Here is a 19,001-nt window from a genome sequence, read left to right as displayed (position 1 = left end):
GGAGAATTGGGCTTGTGCGTTTTCTCAGACACATTTAATAGACGTCCCCTCTGAAGAGCGGATACAGGGTTGTGCATGTGCATTTTATTTTTTAAAGTGGAGAGGGTGGGTTTTTTCAAAAAATTGTGAAAATCCTCCACTATACCTTTAGGTTAAGATAAGCTAATATTTGGGACAAAAGTCATGTACAGTAGTGTTGCTTTAATGGTAAGAACAAAATCATTGCTAATATAACTAAATAAAAGGGCATAAGATTCCCTCCGTGTAGAGGTCAAGGATATAGATTTCTCCTGTGATTTTTCACTCATCTAACTTATGATAAAAACTTGTTCTTGGAAAAATGGTGAGATTCATATCTTTTAATTTAGTTTGCTTGTTCAAATGTGAGAAATCTACTTGACTTGGATCTAAGTGAGAAGTGAAAATTAGAAGCCGGCAGTCTTCCCCTCACCTGTTTCCTCTGCTGGCATTACACTTTTCTGTGGTTTCTGGCTCACCACATCAGCTTTGATATGTCTCTCTTACTTTCATCCAAAAAGATCCTGTTTTCTTTCATAGAGAGGTCTTGCCCCACAGTGGGAGATTTATTGTCTGTCAATTATTGACTGGTAGTATTGTACATTTCATTTGACCAAGCTACCTTTTATTGGTTAAATCCCATTAAAGGTTTTCAATCTTGCAGTAGGGATAGAAAAAAAGTGTTATTTTGAATCAGTTTGTCACCTTAGAGGTGCAGAGTATATTAACCCCTATGAAGCAGTTCTGAAAGGGACTAAATACTTTGCTTTAATAAGCACATTAAAATATTAGAAAAGCCATTTGTTTAAACTTAAACAACAAATGTGGTAATAAATCAAAACAGAAAATGGCTGTTTGGTTAAATTAAAGTCACCGGATACTTGGATATCCCCCTTTTTCAGCTTAAAAAAACAGCACCATTTCTGAAAAGTGTTTGTGAACAGTCTTCCTGCAGTATATCACCCCAATATATTATCTTATTACTCAGGCAGATCTGTTATTATGGAGAATCGATGCTGCTGAGCAGTGGATTGAGGCCAAAGCACAGAGCTGTCAACTGCAGGGACTGAGAGCTGAAGAGAAAAAAAGATCCAGAAAACACCTGCCTAGCTCTAACCCTAGCCAAGTTTTTGTTAATAATTATAAAGAGCTTGTAGAGCAGAAGAATAGTCAGGCAACACTTTGTGTGTAGAATATTAACTAAAAGTGCATAACAATAGCTGGTGATTTAAAGGAAGTTCTCCTTTACTGCTTGATAAAATGTTTTAAATATGCATTAAAAATGAAGGCTGCTACCTTTATACTTATTGGATGTGTAAATGTTCCTTCAAGCTTAATGCATTTCTATTTTCATAGCTGCATCTTTCTAATGTTCTATGCAGTAAAACTTTTTTTCTTTTTTCTCTCCTTTAATTAGACTTAGACAGACTCTATTGTTATTGCGTACACACATAGTGTATACAAACATAGGACTGTATATGAGTTACAGTTTCCAACATTAAGGTTCTTTTTTTTTTTGAGCTGCTGATAGAGATGTTGATTTATTTTCTGAGGCTGTTTCTGAAATCTACAATGTCTAATTTTCAGCAACATCTAATGGTCAGACTGCAGTGACTTTGACAGCTCTGCGGTGCCGTAGAGGAAAAGATGTCTGCCTCCACAAATGACTTAAATCAATTGTTAAAAACAGAGTTTTGTAATGATTCTGCCACCTGTGGCCAAAGCACAGAACTGCAGCACCCGTCTGCTCATTCTCGTAGAGTGGGCTCATACTTGACAAGGTTTTTTTTGTTGTTGTTTTTCTTTTTACTTTTTACATCTTCCATGGAGTTGCCATTGGTGTCTGAGTAGAGCTGGATTTCGGTAGCTTATGACTATCCACAGAATCCATCTTGAATATAGCTTTTCAATGTTTGCTAAATTGGACCCATTTAAAAAAGACCTGCTTGACATCACATCCACAGAAACACAGCAGGAACGTCTGACAAGGAAATAGTCTGCTGGCCTATACTGTAGATGCATCACTGTTTAACTCCAGAGTTGTCATTTTGCTCATCAAATCGTGTTGTAGCAACTTATCATACAGGGTGGATCTCACTAATGAGCGACATAAGAGCCTGCCAGTAGAGTTCAACTGTTTCTGCAGCCAAAGACTCTTGGACCTTATAGCACTGTTATCATAAAACAGCTAATTGGTTACTTATAGAATATAATAGAATATAATACATGAGTATCAGCATTGGTCGCTCATGATGCGGGGTGCCCACTAGGTTACATTCCTTAAACATCTTAGAATCATAGTCCTATTGATGTTAGATTTAGTCAGTTCAAACTTTCCTTTTTATTGTATATTTTATTGATCTATGAAGAAAGCCTGAATGTATAGTTTCCTTTCCTTTTCACTTACTAAAGCACAGAGGCAGACTACAATAGTTTTTACGAGCCTTTGGAAGCAACCCAGGTGGTGTACAAGTTTGAACAACTTAAACACATTGCCTCTGAGCAATATATTTAAGTCACATTTTTAAATACATATTCAATCCAGCCAACATTTCACTTATTGTGTGATGGCGAGAAATCTGCTTGAAATCAATTCAGTTTATTTATATCACACCAATTCACAACACATCGTCCCAAGGATATTTGAAGAGACAATTCAATCAGATCGAACATTCAGATTGGTTAAAAGTTGCCTACCGAAGGGAGCCCAGTTGATTGCATCTAGTCAATGACTTTGCAGGATTCCCTCCACCTAAAAGAGCATGTGGGGACAGTATTCTCTTACTCTTGAGTCGATGACTCCGCAGAGGTTCCTCACCCCAAAGTTGCCCTTTGCCAAGGTGACTGGGGGTTTAATGAGACAGAAGCAGACACAACACAAAGCATTGATCCATAAGTACTTTCTATATTAGAAAAGGTAATGGAAAACTAGCTCCATTGATGGCTCTGTCTAGGAAGGAATCAGTTAAGCAGATGAGCTATGTGCCAGTTTTTATGTCAGAGGGGGCACCTGCAGTTAGACATGGTAAAAGCTAAGCCCATGGCTATATCTAGGAGAGAACGAGGAGTAAGCAATTAAAACCAGGCCCAACAATATCATCTGTAATTGAAGTTGTTGATGGCTGGAGACCAGCTTATGTATCATTCTATGGAGGTGATACAGCCAAACAGTACCAGGCCAGTTGAAGCCCATATGAGAAGAAAAAGCAGAGAAAATAAAGTTAGCGGTCCACTGCAGAATTGGAAAATTGAAGTACTTAGTTCTTCAAGTAGTATACGCCTATAGCAGCATAACTGTTGAAAATGGAAAGCAAAAGTAACTGCATTGTATCCAAACTAGTAAAGAATCAGCAAGTAGATTTGCCTGGTTTCCTTCCACCCCTTCTGATACATAATCACTTAACTCTCATCGACACAGGTTTAATTTGAATTAATATGCCACTTTTAAGATTTAAAACTTATTGTTCTTTAAAGGATTACTCTAGAGGGTCCACTCATTATATTGTGAGACGTTATGGTTGATGAAGAGTGCCAGAAGTTTTTGCTTTTTTATTATTTTCATATCAAATTTGAACTTTAAAGTGTTTTCATACCAATAAAGAAAAAAACTCAAAGGGAAACCATGAAGAAATGCTATTGGTAAGAAATATTATGCACAATGCAGCATTGTTATGAATGCAGTATTTCAAGGATGCGTGAAAGGGATCAGAAGGCTTTATACCAACCTGAACCAATAAAATCTAGGAAAACAAATCCATAAACATGTGTATTAAAATACACATGCTAGTACCTGGAGGCAGTGACAGTAAAAGGTAAAGAGAGAGTTGTGGGAGGAAGTTTAACATCTATACTTACCTGCTTCCTGTGGATGTAAACATGCAGCATATATCCCCTTTGATGTTTTTTAAGCATTAGCAGAACCTTAAGGATTTTCTTTAACATTTGATGTTTCAAATTGCACACTTTGAACTAGACTAATGCTGTCTGAGTGATTGTGTAAGCCTTTTATTTATTAATTTTTTATTTATTCATTTTTTATAGCTAGAACAGCGTGTCATTTAAAATGCTATAATCGGATTGTGTGTGAATTAGGGCAAATAAACATCCAATAAAAAGACCTCTGGAGCTTTGGGCTTCACCGGCCATCTGTGTCTAATAAATCTGAACAGGTAAACAGCTGTAAGCTGACCTAATACTTTGGAAGTGGTACAAATAATGTGTTTAACATAGACTTTGGTTTCTTTTCTTGTTATTCATTGTATAAACCATAGTTAACTTATAAAGTATATTTTAAACCCACCTTTACAGAAATAATGCCAAGATAAAAATTATCTAACTTTACTTTGGTGATGGTATATCATAAAACTGGGTGGAGCAGAAGGTTTTATCATTTTATCATTTTCATTTTGACAGTGATGTTGCATATCCACTAAAGAAATACCCATAGTTTTGTATCCCAGAATATTTTCAATCTATTATGATTGATAGTACATCGGAGAAATCTGACATTTTCCATGTTTTGATTTTCTAGTCACACTTAATCTAGAATCAAGTAATCAGCTTGTGTTCTGTATAAGGTCTCAAAAACAAATAAAGGAAAAACAAAGCAGAATCAAAGCTTTAGTGAAGCCATTTATAAGACTTAAGGACTCCATTGCAATACATTTACAAAGGAAGAAAACAAGGAAAGATGGTGAATTTACCCTCGACTGGCTAGCCTACCAAAATTATCATAAGGGGACATCATCTACTGATCCAGAGGCTCACAAAAAACAACATCTTAAGCAGTTGTTCAATGTTCTATATAGGAAAGGGACTAGACAAATTAAAATTAAAATTTGAGGCAGTGGTAACCATAAAAGGGTTCCACCAAGACTTCGGGGGAATATCTGGGGGACTGCCAGAAAAGGGAAATGTTTTAAAGGCACAAACCAAACCTTTAAATAAAAATGCATTTATATCTACATTGAAACAGGATAATGGCCCAGGGCTGGTCTGCTGTCTCAGGATATGAAATTGCACCTGATGGTAGCATGAATGCTGTTCTTTTTCATATAATAAAATAAAGGATAGCTCGAATAGCCAAATGATCCAAAGCTCACCGGGCAAGTGCATGATAACAGACTATAAAACAATTCTTTTAGAGGGGTCTAGTCATGGTGTTAAATCCATTGTGATGATGTGGAATGAGGGTCATGCTTCACAGTAGTGTCATGGGGGGATTACCATCTACAACATACACTTGAGAGCAGTAGGTGTCTATAGGCTTGAGTTTGGAAGTAGAAAGAAGAATGTTTTTGTTCTTGACTTTTTTGGAGCAATAAAGATTTTATTGGTCTTAGTGTAATGCATAATTCACAGCACATCAGGAAGTGTTTGCTTTTGAATGGAAACATTATTTGTCTAAAACCATTACTTTATTGTACCTTTTGTTAGCTTGTCAGTCTGCTTTATTGACAAATATGATGTGTTGAACTAGATCTGCTATTTTTACAACTTTTTTGACACACTTTGTATTAAGTAGGGCATTAATTTATAAAACTGTTTATTTGAATTCTATAAATCAAAGTTTTCTGCTCAACATCAATGATGAAATGCACGGCAGCATTTTATACCCAGCTATTGTAGTATCTATGCAAGGGATGTCAGTCTGGTAAAAAAAATCTGATTGTTATTCGAAATTGTAAAGGTTAACTTTTTTTGCAACATGAAACTGACTAAAACTAGGCTAAAACCTTTTTAAGTTTTAGTCAACTAAAACCAACTAAAACTATGACATATTGTAATGACTAAATTGTGACAAAGACTAACAATAGTGTTTGTCCTGAGGACTAAGATTAAATCTAAGACGGCTGTCAAAAACAATACTGGATGGAACCATACTTAAAACCTGTCCTGGAAATCATGCTTTTACTTAAACCCACTAATATAACCTGTTATTTCTGTTTCCTTTCTTTTGCAGAGAATGGCAGGAAGACACCGACGGAATATTGTCCCTCTAAACCTGATGCCACACATCCAACAAGAGCCAGTTGCCATGCTCTGTGTCGGACTCCTGCTTCTCTTGATTGGACGAATAATGTACTTGCAAGGCAGTACAAGCAGCCATGACCACCCTCAGGTTTAGCTTTGGGAAAACCCAGCAGACGTAGCATTTCCTTGATTATGTTATAAACATATATCAATTTTTGACTCTTTTTTTTTATATATATATATTTGGGACGTCAATTACTTGTTCCTTCCCTCTGTACCTTTTTTTTTCTTTCAGGAAGGAACTCTAAAATGTTCATATGTTTGATTTTCCTATATGGCCACAGAGCTTCCCATCATTCTACCAAAGAGTCTAGATTTGCACTCCGTTTTTTGAGCAAAGGTGGTCATTTCATCTGAACATAATGCCTGTGGAAATTCAGACGTGCCTTGTACAGTTTGTTGTTTACTTTATTTCATATGATTTGTTAAGTTTTGTGGGGGGTTGTATATTATTTCATGGAGAAAATGTGCTTTCTGGGCAATCACACTCTGGGCAACACACACTGTTACCCAGGTTGTAAAATACATGGGTCTGAATTTATTTCTTTTCACCTTTGATCCATTTGAAATAGAGCTGCAGTTATAATGTAAAAATACAGCAGATTAATGGACTTTACAAAAGTATGATGTAACACATTGTTTCAAAACTGAATTTAGATTTTACCCTGTCAAAATATGTCATTCTTTGCCAACCATTTATCTTTTGGTAGAAAGATTAATTATATTGTGACAACCCGGTCAACTTTTACTTTAGACATAATGAAATGTGTTTGGCTAGTTGAGCTTGATGGTCTATGGGAGTGATATAATTTGAATAATTTGTACATGAGTATTTAAAAGAAATTCTCTAGTAGTGTTCCAATTGTTTTAACATTACAAATAATTTCTCTTATTTATGGTATTCCTATTAGAATGGTCTTAACAGCAGTTTTGACATGATTTTAGCAACACAATTCTATGCATTACCTAAAGCAAAAAAAATGCAACAAAAATATATATTTTTGTTCAGCATTAAAACAAAGATTTTGCACCTTTTTTACTAAATTCTACTGCTTAGTCATTCACTGGTCAATGCAATACCTGTTACCAAACTGCCCAAAAAGCAGAGTAATGTTAATGAGCATAGTAACAATTGATTTAAGTCAGTCATTAAAAAAGTAAATAGTGTCATTTAGTACTTTGTTGTTTATTAATCTATAAACCTTGCCATTGCTTTTGATTAAGTGATCAAATGTTATGGTCTCCCAGCATCTGGTTTCAACATTAGCAACCAGGGTGAAAGTCACCAGCAACTTTTGGTTTGTTGACAATTTTCCGTTTATTAGCACTGTGATTCAGACTTGGCCAAGTCTGCTCATTCTTGCCAGCTCATTAAACAATCCAAGAGGTTTTTGGATAGCAACCAGCCATGGCAAAATCCGGAAGGGTTTTCTTTTTATTACCGTAGTTACAAATCTAACAAAGTCAACGCAGTCGTGAAGATAAAAAAAAAAAACATATTTCTTGGGCTGTGCACCTTAGAACTTGTCGACTGTCATGAGAAAATGACTTTTAGTTAAGAATTTTTAGTATTTCTGTTAGATTTTCCTTAAGTGGTGGATTAGTCTTTAGTTATTTTCATTTTTATCATTCTTCTTTAAAATATACTCATGGTATTTTTTTCGTTATTATTTCTAAAATGTCATTTTTGAGTTAAACATGGTAACAGAATTAAAAACTACCAACCGCTAAGTTTTATTGCCCTTGATTGTTAATGTGCCTGGGCCACTTAATGGTCACAGTAACAACAGTTTAAAAAAGTTCCCATCATAAAACTTGTTTAGGTTTTAGGTTGTTTAGATAAGATGCCATAGAAACCGACTGGAGTTTTTCAAATAGCCTTTTTAAGGGTACAGTAATGGATGGTAACCCCTTCCCCACCTGTTTCTGAGTAATGTCATGTGGTTTAAAAAAAAAAGAGAGACTCCCTCAAGGGTTCCTTTTACATTTAGGAAAGTATGAAATTGAAAAATGTTTGATATTTTCTAGGTCAGTGTAATATTTGAAAATGATAGTTTGGAAAATTGTCAGATTGTCAGAAAATAACCTGAAGATAGTCTGGCTATAAAAAAAGAGAAAATTAGATGTCTCTCAGTTAAAAGATCTTAATTGACAGGGGTAGGTAATAAAAACAATATATATATATATATATATATATATATATATATATATATATATATATATATATATATATATATATATATATATATATATATATATATATATATATATATCTCTTTAAAAATATTCTTAAGTATCTCCTCAGACAAAATTTGAAATGACAATGTAATCCCAACTTACAGGTGAAAAATAACATCAGTATGTTAACCTAATACATCTAGCACCACAGCCTGACTATGACACATTTTAATAGACTTGTAAATGCATACTCCAAAAATCAAGATACCATTTGATATGAACAGCGGTTAGCATGTTTCGACATTAACTAGAAAAAGAACCTCCTGTCGGATTTATTCTAAATATTGTCCTCACCTTTGTGTATCACACTAATTTCTTTGTTTTGTATCATCTCACAGTAGAGCTTCTTTTCTTACCATGTATATATTCTGATTAGCAATGCACAATGCCTGTCTTCCTTCCTTTTTACCAGTGTTTAGCTGCTTTGCTTCTCCTTCACTGTGACACTGAGAGCGCTGTGACTGCAAGTTGATTTCTGATATTGTGCCATGTGAAACCTACAACCTCATTTTGAAATACTGTGTTACGACCGGCGTGTGAGAGGGGACCATTTTAAAGAGGAAACTGAAAGACAATTTACTGCCTTCTGAAACTGATATGGAAACCTTGTAATGAGCATATTGTTCGCATGTCTTCTGAAGGTGTTTGAGCACAGAAACACTTGTGTGTGCGTGCGTGTGTGTGTTTGTGTGACATTCAGGGTTTTATTGACTTGCATCAAGCACTGCTGGAATGACTGTCAAATTTAGTTGCCCATTTTTGCTTTATTTTGGCTTCAGGATATTTAAAAGCCACAGCCTTTAGCAGATAATCACTTGTTGACATACAGAATAAAACATGTTATTTCTTTAGAAAAGTTAAACAGACAAAATACAGAAAACTTGTGTGACCCAGAGACACTGCAGTGCGCTGTGCTTTTGCTGAAAATGCTGTAAATGCTTTTATTGAACCTTTTATGTATTGGAGTATGTATAGGACTCCAGGTGACCCAGTACAACTGTAGCAACCAGTACTTGTTTATATTGTAAACTTAAATAAAAGTTGAAATGTTGAAATTTCTTTCCTGGAAATAATGCTTTTACAACTTTGTACATTAGAATGAATAAATCATGTTGTTTAATATGATCTTTTTTTAAACTAATAAAAAGTTTTTTAAACTATCCAATTTCACTGTCTTAATAAATTATGTCTCCTTTTAAATCTTCAACCTTCAAGACTATAAAGGTCATTTATGAATGCCCTACACAACAGCTTGTAGTCACATAGGAAGAATATATAGCACTTGGATGTCATGTATAGAAAGGTTTAGTGTGAAAAATATGTTTTAGCCTTAATGATGATATTTTTCTATGGCCTAACCCAATTTAAGTAAGAAAACTTGATTAAAAAGTGAAAAATAAAGTTTTGTGAGGTGCAGATACTTTAAAATGCTTCATCTCGCATAGATGTCCTGATCTGTTGCTGAGTATATAGAATATTGTTTAATAAATTCGTTTTTACTCGTTTTATAACACTAAGTGAAAAACTTAATTGCACTTAAAAGAAGGTGAGTTTTTAAGCAATTTTACCCCTTTGGACTGTGACTTGTTATCAACCTCAATTATGGAATCCGAAGGGGTTTATATTTTTAGAAAAAAATCTTATCTGGTCAATTCCATGTCATTTAGAAACACTTTATTAATACCAAAGGGAATTTAGATTTGAACTTACTTCTAATTAGTCTTTTTAGTAATGATTTTATAAACTGATGTTAAAAAAATGAAGGATCTTTCAATAAAATAGGTCTCTTTATATTGTCCTCCCAGTTTATTTTTCAGTTTAGTTTATTTGGGTGAAATTAGCAGGGTTTCCCCCCTCATTTGTGCAACTGTGTGCATCTGTCTATGAGTGTGTGTGTGTGTCTGTGGAAAGTACTGTGCCTTTTACAACTTTGCACAAACACATGCTTGGATAATTATATATCATCCACACAAATAAAATCATACACATACGTAACTCGCACACACGCGCTTAAGTGGTTCCTGCACAACCACAGTACACCACCACATGCACAATTTACCAATGGCAGATCAGCTGGATGGATTCCTCCACCTGTGGAGATGTTTAACCCTTTATGGTTTCATGATGAAACCAAAATAACCAGAGAACTCAAGTAGCAAAATGTTTAGAATTTCAGTCATTACCTTTCTATACCTGTTTAGAAGTTATACGTTTTTTATAATTGCCCTTGAAACTGAAACTACATTGTTATGGCAAATGCTGATAGTGATAAGATATATAAATCCACTCAAAGGGCCTGGAAGACAAATTATAGGTATTGGATTGGGTGATATTAAAGAACCACAATATTTATCAAAGTGAAGTCTACCAACTTGGTTCTGTCAATTTCTATACACTACAAAAACAATCTAGAAATAAGTAAACATTTCTTAAATTAAGTGTATTTATCCTTATTCTAAGTAGGTAAATAAGATAGTTTGCCAATGGAACGAGTATTTTTACTCTTAAAATAAGATAATTAGAGAATATGCACTTGAAATAAGACAATGCAATTGTGTTTTCTTATTTTAAGTGTAAATTGTCTTGCTCCATTGGCAAAATGTCTCTTTTACGACCTCAATTCAAGAACAAATGCACTTATTTTAAGAAAAAATTATTTATCTAGATTTCGATTAAAATTTACCACACATTTTGTCCCAATGCCTTTTTTACAGAAACAAAGTAAATTCAATCTAGTCATGCATACAGATTTACTATGTTTAAACTAGTTATCGGAAAAAAACCACACTAAGTTCAGTTTATTATTCCAATATGCCAAAAGAGTTTCTAAGCAAAGCACTGGTATGGTATGTAACAGTACTCATGATCATCATTTCTAAATTTGACCCCTCAGGGTCATTTTTCCACCTTGCTGTGAGTATTGGGATGTCTATCCACAACCCCTCCTCCCTACTCCCCAGTAGCTCCACGGTTTACAACTTGTAGCTGAATTGTAAACCTAAAAATGTCATAAAAAAATATTTGTTAGAGTCCAAAAGGACTTAAACAAACAGGAGATGTGTTGAATGATAGCAACAGAGCTCTGCACAAACCTACAGTACAAGGAAATGGTGCTCATGATGCAAGCGAACATTAGCATAGCCAATAAGGAAAACTGACTGCAAACACACCATAGCAGTTTTGCAAATAAAATTAAGATCAGAGGGCTGTTTTATCTAGTATTTGGCAGTTTGGTTTTTTTTTTTTTTCTAGAGAAGCTTCTCAGTATGAATGACTGAAACAGCTGCAACAAATAATAAAAGCTAAAATCTTGGGGGGGGGAAGTCATTTTACAATAATGATGATGCATATAATTCTTTCAACATAACAGCTTTTTTACCAATCATGAGAAAAATTAACAAAGACAACCGATTTAAGAGGGATTAAAATGAAGAAACAAATAAGGTGCAAGTTTGGAGAATGTATGATAGAGCTATGGCTAAAATATATAGTTATCATAAAGCCTGAATTACACGAGATAAACATTATATGTGGAACCAATGCGAACAAAAAAATCACCCTTTACAAAAGTTTTTATGTGGTGTTTTTATACAACATAACCAAAGCTTGAGATTTTGTCTGATGGTCCTCGTCCTCTTCAGCCTTTTCTTTCTAAATATAGAATCTAGAATATGTTATAGAAATATAGAATATAGAATGTGTTGTCTTTTCTTTTTTTATCTACTACAATTAGAAATACCAAAAGACTCTCTATTAGCACCCTGTGGATAGGTGCACAGGATGGGAGATAGAGCAGAGCTGTCTCTCAACCTTTTAAGTTAATGTTCCAACTACAGTACAGACATGGCCCAAAATGTACAGAAAGATGTACATTAATGATGCTTTCAGAATTAAAAAACTGTTTTGGCAGTATGGTTGTTTTTTCTGTTTCTATGGCATAATTGTATGGCATTTAGATGAATACTGACAATTATGTTTTTCCAATTAAAGCACCGAAGGAAACCCAGCCAGATTGTATGGAAACCTTTACTGACAACAATTCCTTCACATTGTAAAATAGAGTTTTACAGTATTTTTTTTATACTAAGCATGTACTGTAGCAACAGTGAAAAGAACTCTCCTTTCCCCCCAGCGGAACCAGACTCAGTGTGCACTGCCACCTGCCACAACCGACTGTGGGTTTTTGAAGACAGAGCATGCACACAAAAACCACAGACGCACTTATCCAGGTGTTCTTTCTACATCAAAAAAAAAAAATGAAAAAGTTAATCGCAGTAGAGAAGTTTTGCTCTATACGATGGAAGAAATTATGTAAAGTTACAATAAAAGCTCAGCTGATGACTACCTTTAGGAAAAAAACTGGATCAGGTGTATCATCTGTAGAAGTTGAAGTTAAAAATGCAGGCAGTTGCATCCAACCTGTTTCTACCTTTTAGGAGGGTGTCACAGCTAAACAGAATGCCAAGACAAATGTAGTGTCTAAAAAGAGAAAAAATGGAGAACATTAAGTTAAAAAATAACAGCATATAACGCAAGATTTGAGAGTAGAAGGAGAATGTAGTAAGGAAGCAGGAAGTAGACATTATGTTCTTCAGCAGCCTGAGCAAATGACAGCAAAACTACATAGATAGCTCATGATATCCTAAGCCACTTAAAAGATATAATCTTTATCAAAAAAAAGTTTTGAGCTATTCTTTTAAGTAGACGGAGTATTTGTAGTATCAAATGTTATAACATGGAATTTCCATGGGAGAGATACCAAATAACTCTAACATTCACGCACACACTCACACAATGATGTGTGGCAAGCTAAACTGTAGCCACAGCCGCCCTGGGGCTCACTGACACTGGCGCCAACAGGCCCTTTGACCACCATAAGTAGGTATCGCGGGTGAAGTGTTTTTCCCAAGGACAAAATGACACTGAAAGCCGGAGCCAGGGCTTGAACAGACAACCCTCCGGTTGCAGGCCAAACTCTTGCATACAACGCCACTGTCGCCCACTCTAAGAATCTTGATAGCCCTTATTCTCATTAATTTCCAAAGCGTTTTTAATTTTGTCTTTGTTTTACATATTATAACTCTACCATTATAGGTCCATCCATCCATCCATCCATCCATCCATCCATCCATCCATCCATCCATCCATCCATCCATCCATTTGCTTCTGCTTATCCGGAGCTGGGTTGCGGGGGCAGCAGTCTAAGCAGACATGCCCATACCCACACACAATTCCTCCAGCTGCTCTGGGGGGACGCCAAGGTGACTCCAGGCCAGCTCAGAGAAATAGTCCCTCCAGCATCTCTTGGGCCTTCCATGAGGCCTCCTCTAAATGGGACATGCCTGGAACACCTCCCGGGAGAGGTGACCAGGAGGCATACGGAACAGATGCCCGAGCCACCTTAGCTGGCTTCTTTCGACGTGGAGGAGCAACGACTCTACTCTGAGCTCCTCCTGGGTAACTGAGCTCCTCTCCCAATCTTGAAGGGTGTGCACAGCCACCCTGCGAAGGAAACTCATTTCGGCCGCTTTCATTAGCCATCTTGTCCTTTCGGTCATTACCTAGATCTCATGACCAGAGGTGACGGTCGGGACTCAGCTCACTCTTCACCACCACAGTCCAATACAGCGACCACATCACTGCCGATGCTGCAATGATCTGATTTATCGATCTCATGCTCCATCTGTCCCTCAATAGTGAACAAGACTTCGAGACACTTGAATTCCTCCACTTGAGACAAGGACTCTTCACCGACATAAAAAGGGGAGTCCACCTTTCTCAGGTGGAGAACCATGGCCTCCGATTTGGAGGTGCTGATGCTCATATGAGTGACAATAATTCCTGAACTGGCCTTTTACACATGACCCAAACATGGTTCACACGTTAACTAATATCAGTTGGAAGAACACAGAATGTATTTGGATCATGTGTTTGTCAATCAGCATGAAAAGTCGCTACTGGTGGGCCTACAAGAGAAGTAGCTGGATAACATCATCATCCAATTTGTATAAATGTCATTATGAGATTGCCTCATATAGCTTTTTTTTTTTTTTTTTTTTTTTGCTAATACAGAGATATTGGGATGGCTGGAAGGGAAAACTTGGAAGGATTTAAAAAGTAATAATTTTAGAGAAAGAAGTAAAGACAGTACACACTATTTAGCCCTTCACTCCATAATAGTTAGTGGCAGTATACCACTGAATGTTTACCCAGAGTGGGATTAGCACCAGCTTTGTACATGCAGATTTTATTTGCAATCTGGATTCCAAGTAGAGAGGTTTGATGCAGGAAGCCTGACCTGCATGACAACAGCAGACAATAAAAGAGGTGGGAATACAGATCCACTCGCTCGACAGAGTTTGGTGCTTTTATGTGTTGTAAATCCCTTTATTTTCCCACAATGGGGAAATATTTAACTCATCCCTTTGGGAGCAGTGGACTGCCACTGTTTGATGCCTGGGGAGCAGTGTGGGGTTAAGGGTTTTGCTCAAGAACCCAGAGTGGAGACTGTGGTGATCCCACTGGGTACTTGCAACCTTCTCAGAGCACAAGTGCACTAACCACCTGGCCACTAGGCCAAAGTCTCCATTAATGTAGAATTCATACAGGAATCAGTTGCTAGATTTGGTACTAAAAGCTTTTTTTGAAATAAAGGCACCATAGAGTTTCGAGAAGTCACTAAATTAAGCGAAGAAAGTGCTAAATTTAAAGACATTTTGCCATTTTTGTCCTGGCAAAACTGTCAGACTAAAAGCTCTGCTATTATTCTATAATAAAGCCTGTAGTCATTTAAATGTTATTTCCAGCACACCTCTTTGGGATGCCCATTATTTATGTGGACAGAACGAACTGATGCCTTAGAACAGGGGTCTGAACCTGCAGCTCCAGAGCCACATCTTAACAGTGGCTAAAATGTATACAAAGAGCTAAATAATGTACTATAAAATAAATACCAGTTTTAAAAAGCATTAGTTGTTTTTATAAGATGGATGAGACGGACATTAAAAGAACAAGAAATTGTTATTTTAAAGCTATTTTTTTTAATTAGCCTAATATTTATGTGCTTTTATTTGATTTTAAAAGCTTAAAATACATAAATGTTGGTTGTTTAAGATGGCAACTAATTTCCTATACTAGATAATAAAAAAAACAAATAGGTTGTTTTTCTAAAAAGTCATCTACTTTGCTGCTCTAGGCCCTAAAATGCTTTGCATAAACAAAGAGGACCTTCCCCTGCTAACATATGTATGCTTCCTTAGAAATGACTGGTGTGCGTTAATATTGCTAGCAACCAAACATTTAGATTCATCCACTTGTCTGCATCCTCCAACTTGGACTGTAAAAATACTGCAAAGATTTGTTGAATTGGATTATAAGCGGGAAGTCCATGACGTTGTTTAGCAGTTTCTCACCAAATACTGTAACCCAATAGAGAACAAAACTGTAATAGAAAATGAAAAAATAAACTGAATGGACAGAAAAGTCTCACCTAAAATCATCTGTATATCAAAACAAAGAGACTTGATTAAACTTTTCTGGGCTTAGAAAGACTACAAGTACAAGACAAATGTATTTTAAATCTAAAATGTTGATTTTTTTTTCATCATATGTCCTTCTTAAAACAAGTAGGATGCATCTATGAACAATTACCTTAAAAGTTGTTATTTTATTATCTGATTAATATTTAGTATATACCCCATTTTCTCTCAGTAATTGTATTTGGACAGACAAAAGCCACAGCAGTAGGGGAGATGCGGCCTAATAGTTAGATTAGGAAAGGGCTTGGAATCCAGAGGTCTTTAGTTCAATCCCCACTCCCAGAGACAACCACTCTGGGTCCCTGAGCAAAGACCCTTAATCCCACACTGCTCCGTGGTCTCTGCACAATGACAGCCCACTGTTCCAGAAGGGGATGGGTTAAATGCAGAGAGTTAATTTCTTTACTCTTTGACAGTGTAATGACAATAAAAATAAAAAGACAAGGTGTACACATTTTTCACATTGAAATTTTTTTCACAGTAATTTCTCCTTGTCTTTCTAAGTCTCACACACACAGCAACTGAAACTGCTCCCACTGCTGTGGCTTTGCTGTTCTAGGGCCAAGAAGTGACTTATTCAGGATACTGTGGTAAGAGACCTTCAGTCTATTGTCTTCCTCTATTCTTTACTCTGCTTGCGAAGTATAAGCCAAAGGGGGAAAAATGGTTCTGTTCACAGACAGGGTGTGTTGAAAAGCCACAGTGTAAAAGAGAACCATCCTTTATCAAATACTTTGTGTAAGCTGGCTAAAGATAAAACTATCTGCTGTGCAGAGGTAGTTAGAGTACACAAAAGTTGTACCCAAGTAAGAATAGAAGAAAAAGAAATATCCTTTATTTTCTCACAGTGGGGAAATTGAGGGGTATCAGTGGTAAAAAAGAAAAAAGAGGCCAACTGAAGCAAATGTCAACACAATTAAAAAGAAACAGCAATAAGTCTAATAATGAAAAAAAAAATCTGATTAAAAGGGGGAACTAAAAATGAGAGTAGAATGTATAGTATAGTAAAACTCTGGTCATGAAAATAAAGTCTCTTGTTACCAAATTACATATTTAGATAAAAATAAACATGCAGGTGAATGCTTTGTTTTAAAAAAAATATAAATATAAAAAATATAACCGCGGATGTCTGGGTGACAGTGATTCTCCTACATGTTATGAATGCTGGCGTACCATAAATGATAAACTATGAACTGTTTAGTTTGTGCCTTCAACTCGTTGCTCATAGAAATTACTTGGATATAACCTAACCGAATATCTTCAGAACAGCTCCAAATGACACAAAACTCATGTGGGTGAGTAGAACATGATGTAGTAACGTAAAATCAAGGGCCCAATGTAAAAAAATCCGGTGTTCCCCTCTAAGTATGCCCATTCAGATTCACATATTTATATCCATTTGGACACCCATATTTTGAATGGACTTGGACACTGGGTGTCCTACCAGATGCAGTACTTAGATATTTCTTGTTTGCCCTTGTGTCAGTCTCCTTTTCCCGAGCTCCCTTCTGTTCACACCTGCTCCAGATTAGCCTGGTCCTTGTTTCTCTCTCCCATATATTCTCCCCTGTTCAGTCACTCTTTTTCATCCATTTCTCTGAAAGGGGGTAACTTTGGATACAATAACTGTGGTGATATGTTAAGTAGGGGATGTATACAATTGATGCAGCTTGCTCTTAAAAAAAAAATAATTTAATAAAAAGGATTTTTCTCCTGTAGATTTTCTCCTGTAGATGTTCGGTTAGGTCAAGATCAGGTTATAGCATTATTTTTATATTTTGTTTGTATAGTAAAATTCAATTGTTGTTTAAGAGGTATTTTTAGTATACATGTTTGACTATTTTAAGAACATGTTGCAGGAAATAGAATATAATAGCCAATACAACATTTCAGTGAAAATGATATGTACCAAAACAAGTTTGCAGTACAGATTTGAGATACATTGAAATTCAGAGTGACATTTGTGGCAAACAGCTCAATCATGATCGATTCTGTCTGTCAAAACCAAGATTCTCCCACGAAATATTTTTCACTTCATAGAAAACGTATTTGGTTTGATCAGACAACATGCCACTCAGTTCCCAGAAATGCATGATGTCAGAGAACATCTGTGTCCAAATTCTGTCAGCAGATAATGTAAAATGTGTTAAGAAATGCAAAATAGATATTTGGTTTTGTTTCCCATGCAAAGCTTAACTTCAGTAGTTATCTGTAAATGCTGAAGCTGTTTGGCAGCAGTGTTGTATAACACAAGGAAGCAGTGCTTGTAGGGTTGGCAAAAACAAATTAGAATATCAAATTTAAAAGAAAATCAGTGGATTTACTTGCTTTACTAACTTGTAGACCAATATCAAAATTTTGAAATACATATGTAGTATGTCTGTGTGTGTGTATATAAGTTCACTAACAGAATTATCTTCATATTAACACTGAAGGTAGATTTTTGTTTTAAACTACTAGATGAATATGGACCGGATAAATCAGACAATTTGATATTGGTACATTCTTTCAAAGCCACAATGAAGGTATAATACAGATCAACAAATGGACAGTTCAAATTGGACAGAAATTCCTCTACTGGAGCCTAAAAGTGGACAGTTTATGTTTCAATAAAATTTTCACAACAATTAATGTCACATTTCTAGTTCAAGTAACAGAGCTGTCTGAGAACAGTAACTATCTGAGCTTTTGTTTTTGACAGATACTAATTCCAAAGGCCTTTATGCTAAATTGTGAATGAGACAGGAAGTGTGCTTAAATCTAGACATGTACTCCAGTTAAAAGAAATGGTACATAAAAGTAAATAAAAAAAACAAATTGTTTAAAAGTCTCATGTCTCAGTTAGCCAGGCTATAAACTGCACTAAAAATGCCAGCAGAGTTGATGTCTGTCTGGGTACCTGGGCTACATCTAAGAGCTGTTGGCGCTTGGTCTAGAGGCCTATGGCAAACAGAGGTGTTTGGGGTTGGCTGGGGGTTATGGATGCTGCCCATGTCAAGCATGTTTGAGGGACTGATAGGTCTCCCCTGTCTAATGCTATATGATCCTAATGCCAGGGGTTGGTGTGGGCTCCTGTGCTTGTTCTCTGGAGTGTATCTGGTTAACCACATAGCAGTATAGCCACAAGTGGCAATGCAAGGTTAGACTGTTGTACCATACAACCATGAAATGAAT

The 19,001-nt window shown here is 35.9% G+C and overlaps 1 protein-coding gene across 1 annotated transcript in view; it reads left to right on the top strand.

Moving 5' to 3' along the window:
• LOC119790224 (bcl-2-like protein 11) overlaps positions 1-6,537 on the top strand; it is a 33,714-nt gene extending 27,177 nt beyond the window's left edge. Inside the window, exon 4 of the mRNA XM_038295673.1 lies at positions 5,981-6,537. Within this exon, the coding sequence (XP_038151601.1) occupies positions 5,981-6,145 (165 nt within the window). The 3' untranslated portion in view covers positions 6,146-6,537. The remainder of the gene's footprint in view (positions 1-5,980) is intronic.
• Positions 6,538-19,001: the final 12,464 nt, after the last annotated feature.

Source organism: Cyprinodon tularosa, unplaced genomic scaffold (genome assembly GCF_016077235.1).
Source record: "Cyprinodon tularosa strain WSP-4 unplaced genomic scaffold, ASM1607723v1 ctg359, whole genome shotgun sequence".
Classification (NCBI taxonomy): Eukaryota; Metazoa; Chordata; class Actinopteri; order Cyprinodontiformes; family Cyprinodontidae; genus Cyprinodon; species Cyprinodon tularosa.
Note: the sequence above shows the minus strand (reverse complement) of the source record. Positions and strands in the feature narration are given on the sequence as shown.